The sequence below is a fragment of the Pinus tabuliformis genome, chromosome 6 (assembly GCF_031772625.1).
Source record: "Pinus tabuliformis cultivar Carrire ecotype Pingquan chromosome 6, CPIR1, whole genome shotgun sequence".
NCBI classification, from domain to species: Eukaryota; Viridiplantae; Streptophyta; class Pinopsida; order Pinales; family Pinaceae; genus Pinus; species Pinus tabuliformis.
The window spans coordinates 240,036,465-240,052,660 of NC_142292.1; the positions used below are offsets into that span (position 1 = coordinate 240,036,465).

Here is a 16,196-nt window from a genome sequence, read left to right on the forward strand (position 1 = left end):
GTCTGGAGGCTGACTTGGAATTTAGGCTAAGAATTTGGGACCGCACCCTCTGAACTAGAAAAAATGGGTTGCAACCGCATGGATGCAAGCTTATCCATGTGGTTGGAGGCTACCAACTGCATGGATTCCCTGTTGTGGGAGTGGTTGAGGGCTCGGGGCAAGGAAAATGTAGTCCAATTAAGGATTTGGCCACCTGGGGTGGTTTCTCAGCCTCTGAGTGACCTGTACCCCCTGTAGGATGTGTTGAATTTGTCATTTTTTTGTCAGTTGTCGACCCCACTTCCCTAATGGGACCTAGGAGGTCAAGTCATGTCATAGTAGCTCCTCCTCTCATGTTTACCCTGGTAGGCTGATGAAAGATATGGGAGGGGTGGTTACAAACATTAAAGGAAATTTCAGCCTAAAAGTGGCCTTCTAAGGAAAAATCAAGATATTAATAAAAAATGTCATGTACATAATTTTTTAATATTACCTTAATTTTATCTATGTTCCACAATATTTATTAGCACAAAATTTAATAATTTTTTTAATATATTATTTCTAATTTTTTACTTTTATCAAAATCCCTCAATATATTGCATTTATATATATATATATATATATTCGCCCAGAATATAGTTTTTGGTCAGAATCTGGTAATTTATACTTTATGGAATACATTTTTGACCCAGTCAAAAGTAGTCATTTATTTATAGCCATTGGAATGATTTGTCTATCTATTTAACCTGTTGCCATGATCTAATTCTTCATCTTGTCCTGACGATGAACCACACTGGTTGGTTCGAAACGCATCGACAAATATTTCTTGATGTGATTATTATCGAATTTTTTTTCTTATAATGTAGATATGGATCACAGAAGCCTAAACTCAATTATATGTTTTATATTTTTTGTCGGAATCCAGTAATTTGTCCTTTTTGGAATACATTTTTTAAATATTTAAGTATTTTATATTTAATTATATTTATGTATTTTATATTTAATTATATTTATGTATTTTATATTTAAAATATTTTTTAACTATTTAACTATATTGTATTTAACTATAACTATATTTTTTTTTTTAATTATTTAACTAATTTTTTTGTTTTTTTTGGCATAGTTATAAATGTCAAATGGAACCACATTTTTTATTTATATTTTTTCACTAATATCAAGATCTACATTGCATTAACAATTTTTTTGATATTTTAATTCATATGGGTAAGGTAGTTAAATAATATTAATAAAATATTTCACAAATACTCAAATTAAACAATTTAAAATTATTTTAGACATGTACCTCTTTTTAAATTTAAAGGATTTGTCAATGAGTCTTGGATAGATGGTGATTGGGTGCTTTGTTAAGGTACTCCTTGATATGAAGTCACCGGTTCAATTCCTTGCCCCCAATGGGGTGATATATGAGATATGATGAAGAAGTAATCCTACCAAGCTTACAATTTATTTTTTAAAGGATTTTGACTAGTTTACATATTATGATATGAAAAATATGTGAAAATCTCATGGGCACTTTTAGGTGGAAATTTGCTCTAATATATGTTATTAATGATATCTTATTTTGAACATCTAACCAATGCACCTGCGGACAAAATAAATAGAATTAGTGGTTTGAATCATCACATTACCTTTTAAAATGTTATGATATGTTTTAGATGTTAACTAATGATAATATGTTATTCTTCATTCATGATACGTTATTTGCATAACATGTTCTTCATGATATATAGTAGATACCAACTAGCATGTATAATGATCATAATTATACTTTGCTCCCGGTGTTAAAAGTCTCATACCTTCTAGATATCAACCACTCACATCTTTTGTCACTGGCATCTATATGTATTTCAAACAAAATGTACAATGAAATCATACAACATCATTAAAAATCATGGGTCAAATTTTCAACTAATATCATTCTGAAAAGAAAAAGATCGCAAAAGCTCGGGAAAGTAATCAACAATCAAGGTACTATTGACCAAGAGACGAATGTTATAGTCCCTAGCAGATGCAAAGACTATTTATTTTAACAGCCATCGTTGAGAAGCCATAAGCACCCATGATCCAAAGTTCATGCTTAAAGTTAAAATAATTTCATGTATGCTCGAAAAAGTTTATGTTCTTACTCCACACATACACTCTCTCTCCACACCTGTTGTCACGCACATAACCCCCTCTTCCACATATCCTTTACTCCGCACACATCCCAAACACTGTACACCTGTTGTTCAGCATAACTGAATGTATAAAAGTTTAAAATGGGAAAATATATTAACCATTGCACCAACTGTTGATTTAAAGTTAAAATATATTAACTTGTGCAATTTTTATTTTAATGTTTTTGCTTAAAGTAAAAATAATTTTATGTGTGTGAGAAACATTTTATGTTCTGGCTCCACACACACATACAATTTGCACACACAATCTCCCACACATACTCCATGTTTTGCACATCCTTTACTCCACACACATCTTTGGTTCCATACACCTGTTTTTCCGCAAGGTTGAATGTGTAAAAGTTTAAAATAAAAAATATGTTAACTATTGCAACAACTTTTGATTTTCCAATTATTTGTATAGGTTTTATTTTGAAGTTTCTGCATAAAGTAAAAATAATTTCATGTGTGGTAAATAGTTTATGTTCTTGTTCCACACACCAATTCTCCTACATATACCTCATGTTACGCACACATCACATACTCCATACACCTATTTTTTTAAGGGTGGTTCACGGACACTGGGTGGCTGCTACATCCATGGAAAAAATCTAGGCAGATCAACCTGAAGGGATCTACCCGCTGACCAAACAAGTAGGGCCTATCTTCAAGGGCGTCAAGGAGATTTGACCTCGTGACCTCCCAAATGGCGAGGTACTTAGCAACGGGAACTCGAACAACTGAGCTAACCCTTAGGGCCTTTAAAAAAAAATCCAGGGAAATCAAACCGAAGGATTTACCCGCCGGCCAAACAAGCAAGGCCTAACCCCAAGGACGTCAAGGAGATTTGACCTTGTGACCTCCCAACTGGGGAGGTACTTAGGAATGGGAACTCGACCAACTGAGCTAACTCTTAAGGCTACATACTCCATACACCTATTATTCTACATAGCTAAATGTTTAAAAGTATAAATGAAAAAATATGTTAATTGTTACAATAGATTTTGATTTCTCAATTATTTGTGCAGTTTTTTATTGTACAGTTTTTGTATAATAATTTCATGTTTGCACAAAAGAATTTATGGTTTTGTTCCACACACACATTCCCTTTGCACACCCATTCTCTTGTGCATACCCCTTGTTTCACACATCCTTTGTTTCGCATACATCCCGGCTCCATACACTTGTTATCCCACATAGCTGAATGTGTAAAAGTTTGAAATCAAAAAATATGTTAATTATTGCAGCAACTTTTGATTTCCCAATTATTTGTGCAATTTTTTATTTTAAAGCTTTTTCATAACGTTAACATAATTTCATGTATATAGAAAACAACTTATGTTATTGTTCCGTGCACACACTCCCTCTGCACACTCGTTTTGTTGCCCATACCCCCTGTTTTGCACATCCTTTACTCTAACACATCATTGGCAGCATGACCTTTGCTCCACACACATCCCTGACTCCATGCAATTGTTATTCTGCATAGATGAATGTGTAAAATTTTAAAATGAAAAAATATGTTAATTGTCACAGTAGCTTTTGATTTCCCAATTATTTGTGCAGTTTTTTATTTTAATTTTTTTGCATAAAGTTAACATGATTTCATGTATGCAGAAAACAATTTATGTTCATGTTCTACACACACACTTTCTTTGCATACCCGTTTTCCTCACATAACCCTTGTTTCGTGCATCCTTTACTCTAACACACCATTGATTGCATCACCTATTGCTATGCATAGTGAAATGTGTAAAAGTTTAAAAAAAAATTGTTAATTGTTACGACAACTTTTGATTTCCCAATTATTTGTGTAGTTTTTTATTCTAGACGGTTTGGTTGAAGTTAAAATAGTTTTGTTTATGCAGGAAAAAGTTTTTGCACTTTTTTTGCACACATATTCTCTATGCACACTCATTCTCTCGCACATACATCTGTTCTCTCGCACATACCCACTATTTCGCACATCCTTTACTCTGCACATGTCTCCGACTCAATACACTTCTTGTTCTGCATAACTGAATATGTAAAAATTTAAAATGGAAAAAGTACGTTAAATGTTGCAATGTCTTTTGATTTCCCATTTATTTGTGCAATCCACCTAACTGAATATGTACAAGTTTAAAATGAAAAAACTATGTTAACTGTTGCAATACCTTTTGATTTTTCATTTATTTGTGCAATTTTTTTATTTTAAAGTTTATGCTTAAAGTTAAAATAATTTCATGTCAATGAAAACAAATTTATGTTCTTGCTCAACACATGTACTCACTCTGCACACCTATTCTCCTGTACCCATTCTCCTGCACAATTGACCACAATTACAAACGTCGCACTCGTTGCTTACGTAAAGGACTTAGACGAGAGCACTAACAATGTTAGGCTAACAACGTCAGTGTTAGTATCAGTGTCAATGTCAGAGCACTCACCAATGGAATGGTCATTTAGAAAACTAGTGTTATTTTCATTTTAAAATGATTTGTCAGACACTGACAAATACCAAAATTAAATAACCCTCCACTAAGAAAATTATGTCATATCAAAGCTCGTTCAACCAATCAAAAATTAGAAATAAGATTTTCCAAAATTATGAAAATATATTTTAATTTATGGAAAAATACAGATATTTAACTAACTCTAATTAAAATTACTTAAAAAAAATTAGCAAACTAATCAAATGCTGAAAAAAAAACTTTCACTTCAAAGCAATTACTATAATCCAAGAATAATAACTATTTATATTTGTATCCATTATTGATATTGACAAACATTTAAAATAAATTAAAATAGTAAAACATCAACCTATATGAATTAAAATCTAAAATAGTAAAACGCGTGCACCTGAAGGCCAAAAGTTCGTATAGAATTAATGTAAAATAATAAGATGTGTGCACTAGAAATACAACTGGTGGATCCAAGTGAAAACGTAGCCTGCATAAAGGGTGCTTTGTATTTATTTGAGATTATAGCATTGATCTTTATAGTATTCCTTACAACAAGAGATATTTGTGCTCATATTTCTTTGTTTAACTTTATCATGCTCATTAGAGTAATTTAATATTTTATTAGGTTTCTTTATAATTATTTTAATTTAATAAATATAGATGATGATATACTAACTTTTTTTTACTATTATAATAATTAAAAAATGGTAAAATTAATGAAGGGTCGATGTATGCATAGTCAGTTAGGATTTGTTAATCTAAGTAAACATATTTGTCTTTTATTTATTAAATTTAACTACTATCGTGGCAAATTTAACAATTACTATTGTTCTTTATAACACACCTAACCATTGTCATCATTTTTTTTTCATGTTATTATTATTTTATTTTTATTATATTATTGTTTATTTTTTAAAATTATATTATTATGTATAACATACCTAACGATGGTCATCATTGTTTTTTTTTTATATATATAATTGTTTATAGATCATCATGCATTTTTTCGAAGTCACATTTATCATTTATTTAATAACATTCCTATTTTGCACTCTTAACCTAATTGGTTACATTGACTAGAAACCGAGCATTTCATTTTTAGTTTAATTTAATTTTTATAGACATTTTTAATTTGGATGATATTTAATTAATCAAAGCATATTTTATATATATTAAACCAGATTAAGTTTTAAGTTTTTTTTAAGATTTGGTAGAATTAATAATTGGTTAAGATTATTTGGGCAAAGTAAGGCACAAGTTCAAATTTGAAGCTAGCTCTAACCGTTGATAAGTCAATATTTAACAAAAAAAAAAACTTATAACTTAGTAAATGTAAAAATGTTTGGAGGTACATTTGGTGGTTTTTGGACGGCTTACCCATATAGCCTTATCATATGAGCTATATCTTATCAAGGCTTTGTACCTAGGTAAGAAGTGTGTCAGTTCTAACTACCAACTATTTGAGCTATTGCCCCTCAACAAAGAGGTCAAGTACTATTATATGAAGAAAAGATCTGATTTAGAAATTTGTTTCCAAATTGATAAATTAAATTGACCTTACTATCAAGCATCTTGTCTATAACAAGAATTGTTAGATAAATAATGTAATCCTTAGTCTCGACATCATCGTTGGGGTAGGAAAATGGGGACACTTGACTTATAACAAATCGTATAAAGATAATTAGTGGGAAGATTATCCTATACGATTAACTTGGCGAGACATTGTTCGCACATTGTCAATATACATGACAAAACCTAGAGTTTGTCATTGGAAGGCTACTAAAAAAATATTGTAATGCATCAAAGGGATAAAATAATAGGGGTCGAGTATACATTAAGAAATGGTTGAATAGCTTTAGATCAATATAATTTTGACCTGGTTAGATATGCATATGACAAACAATTTCCATTTAGTTATGGATTTCATATTGAATCAGCAATGATTAGTTCGACAAGCAAGAAACAATGTACTATTGTGTTATTTTCAACAACAACATGATACAAATGATATTGATGTTGAATAGGAGAAAGCACAACGTTATTTTGTAATAATTATGGAACAATTGATGCAACAATGCCTCTTTGGTTTTCAAAAATAGCAAGATACAAATGAGCATGTAAAGGAGTTTGGCCAAAGAGATTTATGGATGATATTGGTGTTAAATAGGAAAAAGTGTTATGTAACTAGATCACAAAAGAGATAGATCAACGACTTCAAAATTAGTCTTTTCGAGGGAGAACCTCCTTTACATCACATAAATGAACAATTCATAAATGATACAAATGACAAGACCTCCTTTCTATATATAGAAGTCTAAGGTGCCACAATATAATCAGAGCCTACATAACAATAATAATGTAAGGGCACAACAATAACAATAGTGGCTTCTATGGGGCACAACAATAACAATAACAATAAGGGGGACTACACTATTATTATAGGGACCTAATAGAAAGCACAATGCTATTTTGTGACAATCATGGAACAACAACTAAAAAATGCAACATTAGCGCAAAGAAAGAGTTGTTACATGAAATTTTCAAAGTACATCTTTGATCATTGCATAGAAAGACACTTTCAACAAACTACTAGATGTGTACTTTCTTCCATATTTGATATGGAGTTGACATTGGTAAAAATAAATATTTCAATATCAACCATAAATAAAATATTTCAATGTCCACCTTAAGTAAGATAATTTTATAATCGAGTTTAGGCTTCTGTGATCCATATTAAGTTAGAGAAAGATTTCGGCGAAAATCACATGGACTCTCATTTGTCGACGCGTTTCGAACCAACTAGTGTGGTTCATCGTCAGGACAAGATGAAGAAACAGATCTAGCTCCTCATGTTAAATAGTCTGAGCAGAACCTCCAACAGCTAGCAAATCTAACGACTAGTTTGACTTAAGGACAATGGTCAAAATTAATATAATAATTTAATTCGTAAAAATAAATAAACTAAGGTAAATGGTACGAGACCTAAAAGGGAAAGAGATAAAGTAATTGAAAGTAAAATTGCCTTCTACTTCCTAATATGAGGGATATGTCCTTTAATGTTTAATATAGTGTTGTCATAAAAAAAAAATATTAATAACAATAAAATATTTCAATGTGGACCATAAATAAAATATTTTAATGTCCACATCAAGTGAAATATTTCAATATACATATATAAGAAAATCGAAAGTAAAAATAAATTATGGTTAAAACTTGTTAATGATTTGTTGCTCAATAATTTTTTCCATGCTCAACATGGAGTTGACATGTGGCATGTGCTTAAACACACATATCAATAATGGTTCATAGAAAAGAGGGATCAAGTCTCTTGAGGTGGAAACATTTTAAATTGAAAAAAATTGAGAAAAATTTCCAAGTTTAAGGATTTAATACCTCTAGTGACATGATAAATTTAGAGATAAATCAGATATTTGGTTAAAACATGTCAATGCTATGTTGCTTTGTATAAAGGAGATGATATTCCTTGTGTATGCAATATGAAGTTGGCAAATGATATATATATATATATATATATATATAGATACTCACACATGATCTATCATATATGTATGGAGGGATGAAGTCCATCAAAGGTGAAAACTTATTGAAAAAAATTAATAGAAACAATGACAAAAAAATATGCATATTCAAAAATTTGATCCCTCTCAATACATAATAAATCCAAAATTAAAATGAATTTACATTGATTAATACACAATTTAAACCTTTACCGATCAATTTGAAAATCATAAAAACTTACATTGTCATTTTTAATATATAAAATCGTGCTTACCCTTCTTGAACAAATTTGATTTCAACTTCAATAATTGACAAGTACCTAAATATTTTCACCCCTGTTGATGTTCTGCAACATAGTCCTACCCATTATCAGTGTTCCACGGGGACACGTCTCACAGGGTCGAGTGCACGCACCCCTCGCACCCCACGCACCCGGGACGGGGGGACATCTTGGGAAACGTTTCCCCATGTCCCCCTTTTGGGGAGACGCGAGAGACGTAGGGGGGACGTTTCCCCAGTGTGGGGGACGCGACTCCCCAAAAGGGGGACTCCTGGGCATCTCCCCTCAATATGGGCTATGCGTCCCTTGTTAAATTTGCTTTTAAATAGTGATTTATAACAGGGAAAACCTAGTATTTGACCATATTTCCCTACTAATGCTATGAAATTCATGGTACTTAAATTTTTAACATTACCACGAAATGACTCAAGATGTTTGAGAGTGGTTCCGACCTCATTGGATTTCATATGGGGAAAGTAGAATTTTAGATCTCACTCAAAATCAAGTAGACTTAACAGTTTTTCAGGAATTCAAGATTCGATGGATTGCAATGTTTCCATTGCATTTTGTCATGTACAAGGGTATGGAATTAGTATTTAATCAGGAGCACCAAGCCCTCTTTGTAATTTAGAGTGAATTTTAGACTCATCACTCCACTGCTTTTGAGTTTTAGTTGTATCAATTTACTATTCTAGTATTCAGATTTCAGTGTCTATTATAGTCTATTTTGCTTAGTACTAATTAGATTCTAGAATGATGAATGATGAATTTAGTTTTTAAATCAATGTAGATTCTCGAATGGTGAATAATGAATAATGAATATAGATTGGAGTGTTTCATTATTGAATCTTGTGATCTATGGATGAATCATGTATGTATTAGTAAGGATGATGAGTATGGATCATTGTATTTCATTATTTAATTCAATTATGTATGTATCATTGTATTTATGCTTTCATTATTGAATATGAATTTTATATATATATATATATATATATATTAAAAAGGAAAAAATATATATATACCCCGACGTCCCCCGTTCCCCTAAATTTCCTTAAAATTTGAAGGTACTCCCACACATCCCCTTGTACGTCTCCCCGTCCCGGAGTCTTGGTAAAACATTGCCCATTATTAGCTGAGCAGTGAAAGTTTGAAACCATTATGGCCTTCTTTAGAATCTTGAAACAAAAACTTTAAAATTATGAGAACATTCGAACTCCAAAGAGATCAGCTCCAACTTACTTTTCCAACAAAATAGTTTTTTTTCTCTGTCATGAGATAATGAATGTTTAATAACTGAATTAACTAAACGAAATATTTGGGTTAAGGCATCTAAATATTCCTAATTGTTAGCGAATTTGTTTATCCGTTCAGCAAAAACATGTTTAATAACTGAATTAACTAAACGAAATATTCGGGTTAAGGCATCTAAATATTCCTAATTGTTAGCAAATTTGTTTATCCGTTCAGCAAAAACTTCGCCAAGTTGTAACATCTGTTACCAATTTTTTATTTATTTTTTATTTTATATATTTTCACAGAGAATTACCAAGAGAATTTACTTACATTTTTAAGAAAAAGGAACTTATATTTTCAGGGGCTAGTGAACCAATTTTCCCATTTTGTTGAAGAAAACAAACTATTTGGTAGCTGCAATTTTCACAAGTTCAACTCCCAAAAAATTTCCTGCTCCTATTTTCCTGGGCAAGATTCAATTTTGTCTTGTAGCATCTATCACATAGAAAACCTGTGACTTCCCACTCCACAATCCTAGAAGCTTGGGATCCCTTTAAGAGGCCTCATGAACGCCAATCTTAGAATTCCTATGTTGTGTAATGCTTTTCTAGAAAAAAGACTTCGTAAAATTTATGAGCAGTCAAATTTCCCTTGTGTAAAACTTAAGTGCAATTAGTAGATATAGAATTTGGAGAGGGGATGCGAAGGAAAGAATAGAAGGAGAAAGCTGCATATTCCTTATGAATCAAAACCACAATTAAATCTTGTGCTTTTTACAGGGCTACGAACTACTTCATATTTTAAGCAAATCTTTGGAAAACAATCTTATAAAATCTGGAAACCCTGTTGATATGTGAAAATGCTGCTGGGACCAATGAGGCCACTGAATGCCAAGAAAACCTTGAATTGTGTAAAAAATTTTGATGTCCCAACCAATGCAAGCTTTACAAGAATTTGCAGAGCTTTCAACTATAGAGGTACAGCTCTCAGTCAAACTATGAGTGTATTGCAGCTGCTGCTTTCCTCATCAGACTACTGCAGCTCCTCCTCACATATCTCCAATTTTTTATAACTCAACTATCATTACAAAGGCTGACTCTTTTGCTTATTGACTCATTACTGAACAAATACACAAATCACCACACGTTCCAAAGCATTCCTTTGAGTCAACGAAGAGAAAAGCCCCTAAAATCATACGGATCAAAGTAATGAACGTCTTGATCTCCCAAAGTACATCCCTTCTGCTTGTGCGAGAGTCCTGTACACAAAACTTTGAAGGAATAGAATGCTCTATTAGCTTGAAGGTGTTCTGTGTACTATATCCACATGAAGGCACTTCCATAGAAGTCAGAGATTAATCCCCAATACAACATTCAGTAGACCAGGTGTTGTTATCAAAGAACCAGTGGAGTCCATCCCTTATGTTATTTCAAGAATGCTCTTAGGTGAAAACCCATTATATTCACAGGAGAAGATACCCCCCACTATACGTGTCACCAGAATAATTTACTCTCTTTGAGAAGGACCTTCTTGTGCTTGGCCATATCCTCTTGTCCATTATTCGTTTTCTCCATGCTGAAAGACGCATATACAAAGGGACAGCCCCAAAGAATGCCAGCAATAAGAACAATATTGCAGCACAAATGAGAAGAACATTGTAAAACCCATCTTCTAAAGTTGGGTCCTTTTGTCCAGTCCATGGGACACCTCCAACATTCATTCCAAAGACTGCAACATCACAATCCATACAAAATGTTATATTAATTTTTAAACAGTTTGCAATCAATTTATTGGCTAAAGAAAAACTGGTCTAGGTACCAGTGCAAAATCTACATCATAGAAATCTTGATCAGAACCTTGACTTTAGTAACTGCCATAAAGATAAACAAACATGATAAATAAGCATAAGAGGTAATATTTAATTTCAGGAAGATTTTAGGGTAAAAGAATGAAAAGGATAAAAGTGACGTGAATTAGAATCTAAACCCAATCATGGAAACAAATAAGATAATAGCCAGGGAAGAAAGTACTGAAAGATAATGAAGAATAAAATGCGTATCCAAGAAAGCCAACAAGAATAGGAATGGCAGGCTTATTATAAATCAAAGAGATGAGGCAGCTTGTACTTGGTAGGCCTTACCTCCGGTGACTATTGATAATGGAAGAAAGATCATTGATAGAAATGACAGGTAATATAACTTCCTATTGATTTGTTCTGCCTGCCAGCTATCAAGGCCAGCCTGAATTGCAGTTACACGGTTTACAATGAACCCCACATTTTCTTTGAGCCTCCTTAGACGATCAACCAGCACCTCTAATGCTCCAATGTCCTCCCTTGCAAACCATGTTCTTTGAGCACATTTATCTTTAACTCTAGGGAAAACTTGCTCTCCATGAGCAATAACCTGCAACAAATCAGTTATTGATTTAGGTCACTTTTTAATGCAGAAAGCACATTCAAAGCTTTCCCATAATTCAGCTGCTCAAACTCGTCATCCCGGTGAAAAAGAAAACTGACCTGCAAAAGACGCTGTAAATTCAAATGCATTTTAGGGAATCGCCTATCATCCAATGTCTGCTTCTTCAATAAGTAACCACCTAAAATCATAGGGAATCAAGAATGATGCATGAAGAAACCAACATAATGGAAACACCGCTATTCCTTAAATTCATCCATTACATGACTTGAATTCTTAATATCCTGAGGCCCTTCAGCCTTGCCTTAAAACATGTCAAGACAAAAAAAACTTTAGTGAAAATTTTCACAATCCAAGATATTTTGTTCATTCTATGCTGAAAAACTCCGGGACCAAACACAACACTTATATACATTTGCATTCAGCATAGTGACAAAAATGACAATGAACATACATACATGTTAAAATTCTTCATCTAAAAATATGCATCGCTGTTCAAGTTCATCTAAGCTTCAACCCCAATTACGCCCTCTCTAGTTAGAGCCAGATTCCTAGAACACAGATTGAAAACTTCAACTTAGCACTAGATCCTACCTAGAAGCCTATTTGTACCACAAGCTTCTCTGTACATTCTTTCAGGTACAAGAGATATAGTAAGCATCAATATTCCTCTAGAAAAAGTTAGACCAACTTGGGCTTGACCCTAATTTACCAGTACCAGTATCTCTTACAAATCAAATAACGGGGCTGTGTGTCAAAACTACTAGATGGGTTGGTTTTTACATGGATGCACTCTTTCATAATTCCCACTGTAGCTGTTTCTCAGAAAACAGCTTTTGCAACAATTAACCCAGTTATTTACCCAATCCCTTATAAGGGCTTGAGAAAAGCAAGAATTAAAATAAAAAATTACATTAGGAACAAAAGAGGAAGCTAGAGGGCAGCTGGAGAGGGAGAAAACGAGGATGCCTTGGGGATTAAAACATCCGTTGGCCAAACAAGTTGCAAATCCTTCTAAGTTCTTGGTTCATAGGTGGAATTTACAATTTTACAGGAAAGATCCAGAATATTCTTGGGATTACAGGCAACCAGGAAATGGAATCATTCTGAAATCAAGAGACTTGAATTGTATTTAAGGAAACCAAAATGGATCAAGGATAAAAATTGTTTGAAGGAAAGAGGTGAGAAACAATCTTCTGAAATGATTCATTCACTTTCGTTACCCAAGATTAAATTTGAGAATTGTTCATTATGAAAAACTAAACTAAAAAATCACAGGTGGTGTTGAAAGTATGACAAAGAGAGCATAGAAAATAGAGTCGCTTACCTTTATCCAATTCAAGCTCTATAGTATCCAACTCCATCTCAAGCTTGGTTACTATATCCTGCAGATGATCAACATAGGTGTCCACAATGTGCACAAGGAGATTGGAGACTCTAGTGGGCACAGGGTTATCAGCTTCCTCGGAATGATTCATAGTCAACAGAAACTCCAGAACATGCTCTCTGATGACAATTCCATTGGGCTCTTGGGCTTGTTTTGAGCTCTCCTCATCCTTTTCTCCATAATAGCGCTGAGATGGAGGACCTTCCACACTAGGGATCTCAGAAAGCAGAGACTGGCCCGTCGGAGAAAATCCCAGCCTTGGCACCTTGCCCAGAGATACTGTGATCACAGTATTCTCGCTGATCCTGGCGGCAAGCCTCTGGGTGAATTTGCTGACAGTGGGACCTGGGGAATTGACCCTAAACACAAGAGCCCCATCGACATTGCCACAGAAGGGCCCACTGCTCACGAGGGAGAGAATATCGTGAAGCTTCAGAGGGGGGCAGAGGACATCAATCAAGTATTGTGCAGACACTGCCAGTCTCTGATTAGATCTCGGCAGCTCAACATGGTACCAACAAAATTCCCCACCCTCTCCTTCGCTCAGATCCCAATCCTTGTTAAAGAAATTGCCTTGCCCATCAAATCTGTAGGCACTCCTCTTCACTGCACCAGGGAAATGTATTGTGTACTTCTGTTTCTGTCTAATTGGAGACTCCATGGCCATTTCAGTATCCATTTCCTCTGCATCAGTGCTGGTCTCTTCAAGACTGATCGGCATCATGACTCCTCAAAACTAAAATCCTTATTGGGTGTGTTTGAATTTCAATCCAAAAAAACCTAAGAAAATGCTAATTGGGTGTCACAGATTTCAATCAATATAAAACAACCCCGAATTGGGCGTCCCAGAATTCAATCAAAAACTTTCCCAACTTGGATATTAACGGTTGAATTCAAACAAGATATAAAAGTACAAAATGGGTGTACAGGAAAACCATAAGAGTTTAGCAATTTGGGTATTAATGGTTGAATTCAAACAAGATATAAAAGTAAGAACTTGGTTGCCCGAATTAGTCAATCCAAACAACGTGTACCTGAATTAAAATTCAGGCAAACCCATCCAGCACCAGCAGCTTGCACATTCAATGGGTATGATATTCTGTTAAAACCCTTCAGCCAAGAGGCAGGTAAGGCCTCATATTCAAGAGCAACAGATCCCAGTTGCCAAAGTTGAAAAAAATCGATGAAAGCCACCTTCGTTTCTGTTTTTGTTGGGCATTGACTTCGCTTGAATCACACGTTTCTACCTTTCTGCCATGCAATTGAATGTCCTACCATCCAATTGTACTCAGGAACTCCACTTTCTCAACAATAGAAAGGGCTTAAAAACCCTTTCCCTCCAGCCAAATCAAACGACATCAACCGTCCACGCTTTTTTGAAGACAGCACAGACGCTTCAGATTTGCCCATACCTATGATGCTGCCATGCATGGATTCTTAAAAGGTTTGCATTTTCAAGACAAAATTTAAAATCATCAATTTTATATTTTAGAACATTTCCAGATTTAGATTTTTATAATGCTTTTGGTTTACGCTGGTTGTAAATTAGGTATTCCCTGCTTTTCCACCAAAATATCTTAAATTCAGTTGAACGATGCGAGCGCCCAAGTCCAACAAAATTATATATATTTTTATATTGCGGTGTACTTCTACCATTCCATCATCCTCGGAAGGTCGCACGAAACTTCTCCCAGCCATATATCTTGGGGAGGTCACTTCCGTGTGCAGAGCGCAAGGATGTTGTGGTGTATTTTTTAATCATTTTTAAACATATTTTAACATTGAGGAGCTTTTGTTTTGCAAGCAAACTGCCATTAATTGATATGACTTGAGATGAACCTGTTGACTAATCATCACATGGTGTTTCAATTTGAATAATGTTTCTGGCTTATCCTTCCTCCAATGTTAGCATGCAGGTATATATAAACCGAGATATGTGGCATATAAGATATAATTTTTTATTATAAAACCTGATGGATAATGAGATCTATGTTGCCAAATGTAGGAAAAAGAAGGTCTCTTCGTACCAGATAACACATAACAATAACATTATTATAGGTTAATTAAATGTGTGAAAAATAAAATAAAATAAAATGATATATATATGGGTATATATCATATTTATAAAGAGTTTAGGAAAAAAAATAAAAGTATGGGAGTTTTTCTTATTATTAAATTTGGACTTTTTTTCCATGGAAAAATCGTAATTTTATTTATAATGAGCAAAATTACATGTTGTAGTTGCTAAGGAGCATATAATTTGGACTCTCTTTTTTTTCCCATGGAAAAATTGTAATTTTATTCCTAATGAACAAAATTACATGTTGTAGATGCTAAGGAGTATATGCAGTGTTTTCTGATCATGTTTTCACAGAATACATAAAAATTTAAAAAATTACACGTAGTCTATTCTTTCCTACCTTTCTTCTTTTCCACTTTTCGCCAACCTCCAGTGTTGGGAGTGGATGTTACAATGGATTGATTTTCTTTTGAATTTACTAGATATTTTTTGTCAGAATCAGAGCCCTTTGATCCATGTGTTCGTTCGCTGCCACTTATTTCCATTCCTGATCTATGGGGTTCATGTTGCTGTAAAGGGTTGTTGGGCCTCAGAATGCACACAGAGGTGAGGTCTATCTCTTCCTTTTGTGTGTTATTCTAGACATTTTGAACATCCATTTCTGCATTATTTTCTGTTGTCTCTGCTTCTTCTGCTTCTTCTTCTTCCAGGGGCTCTGTGCATTGCCAACCTTTTGG

The 16,196-nt window shown here is 33.7% G+C and overlaps 1 protein-coding gene across 1 annotated transcript; it reads right to left on the bottom strand.

Moving 5' to 3' along the window:
- Positions 1–10,349: 10,349 nt before the first annotated feature.
- On the bottom strand, positions 10,350–14,862 carry LOC149258292 (uncharacterized). The gene is made up of 4 exons (XM_089415032.1): positions 13,380–14,862; positions 12,154–12,233; positions 11,776–12,040; positions 10,350–11,363 (listed from the first exon to the last, which is right to left on the bottom strand). Exons 1-4 carry the CDS (start codon positions 14,161–14,163, stop codon positions 11,098–11,100), a joined length of 1,395 nt encoding a protein of 464 aa, XP_089271158.1. The 5' UTR covers positions 14,164–14,862; the 3' UTR covers positions 10,350–11,097.
- Between the last annotated feature and the right edge of the window lie 1,334 nt (positions 14,863–16,196).

What these genes read in the sequence shown, in the direction of transcription:
- LOC149258292 (XM_089415032.1), bottom strand. Translation starts at nt 14,163, where the DNA reads ATGATGCCGATCAGTCTTGAAGAGACCAGCACTGATGCAGAGGAAATG. An exon ending in ATTTACAGCGTCTTTTGCAG is followed by an intron (nt 12,041 to 12,153) that starts GTCAGTTTTCTT and finishes GATTTGTTGCAG; the next exon opens with GTTATTGCTCATGGAGAGCA. An exon ending in ATTATCAATAGTCACCGGAG is followed by an intron (nt 11,364 to 11,775) that starts GTAAGGCCTACC and finishes GTGATGTTGCAG; the next exon opens with TCTTTGGAATGAATGTTGGA.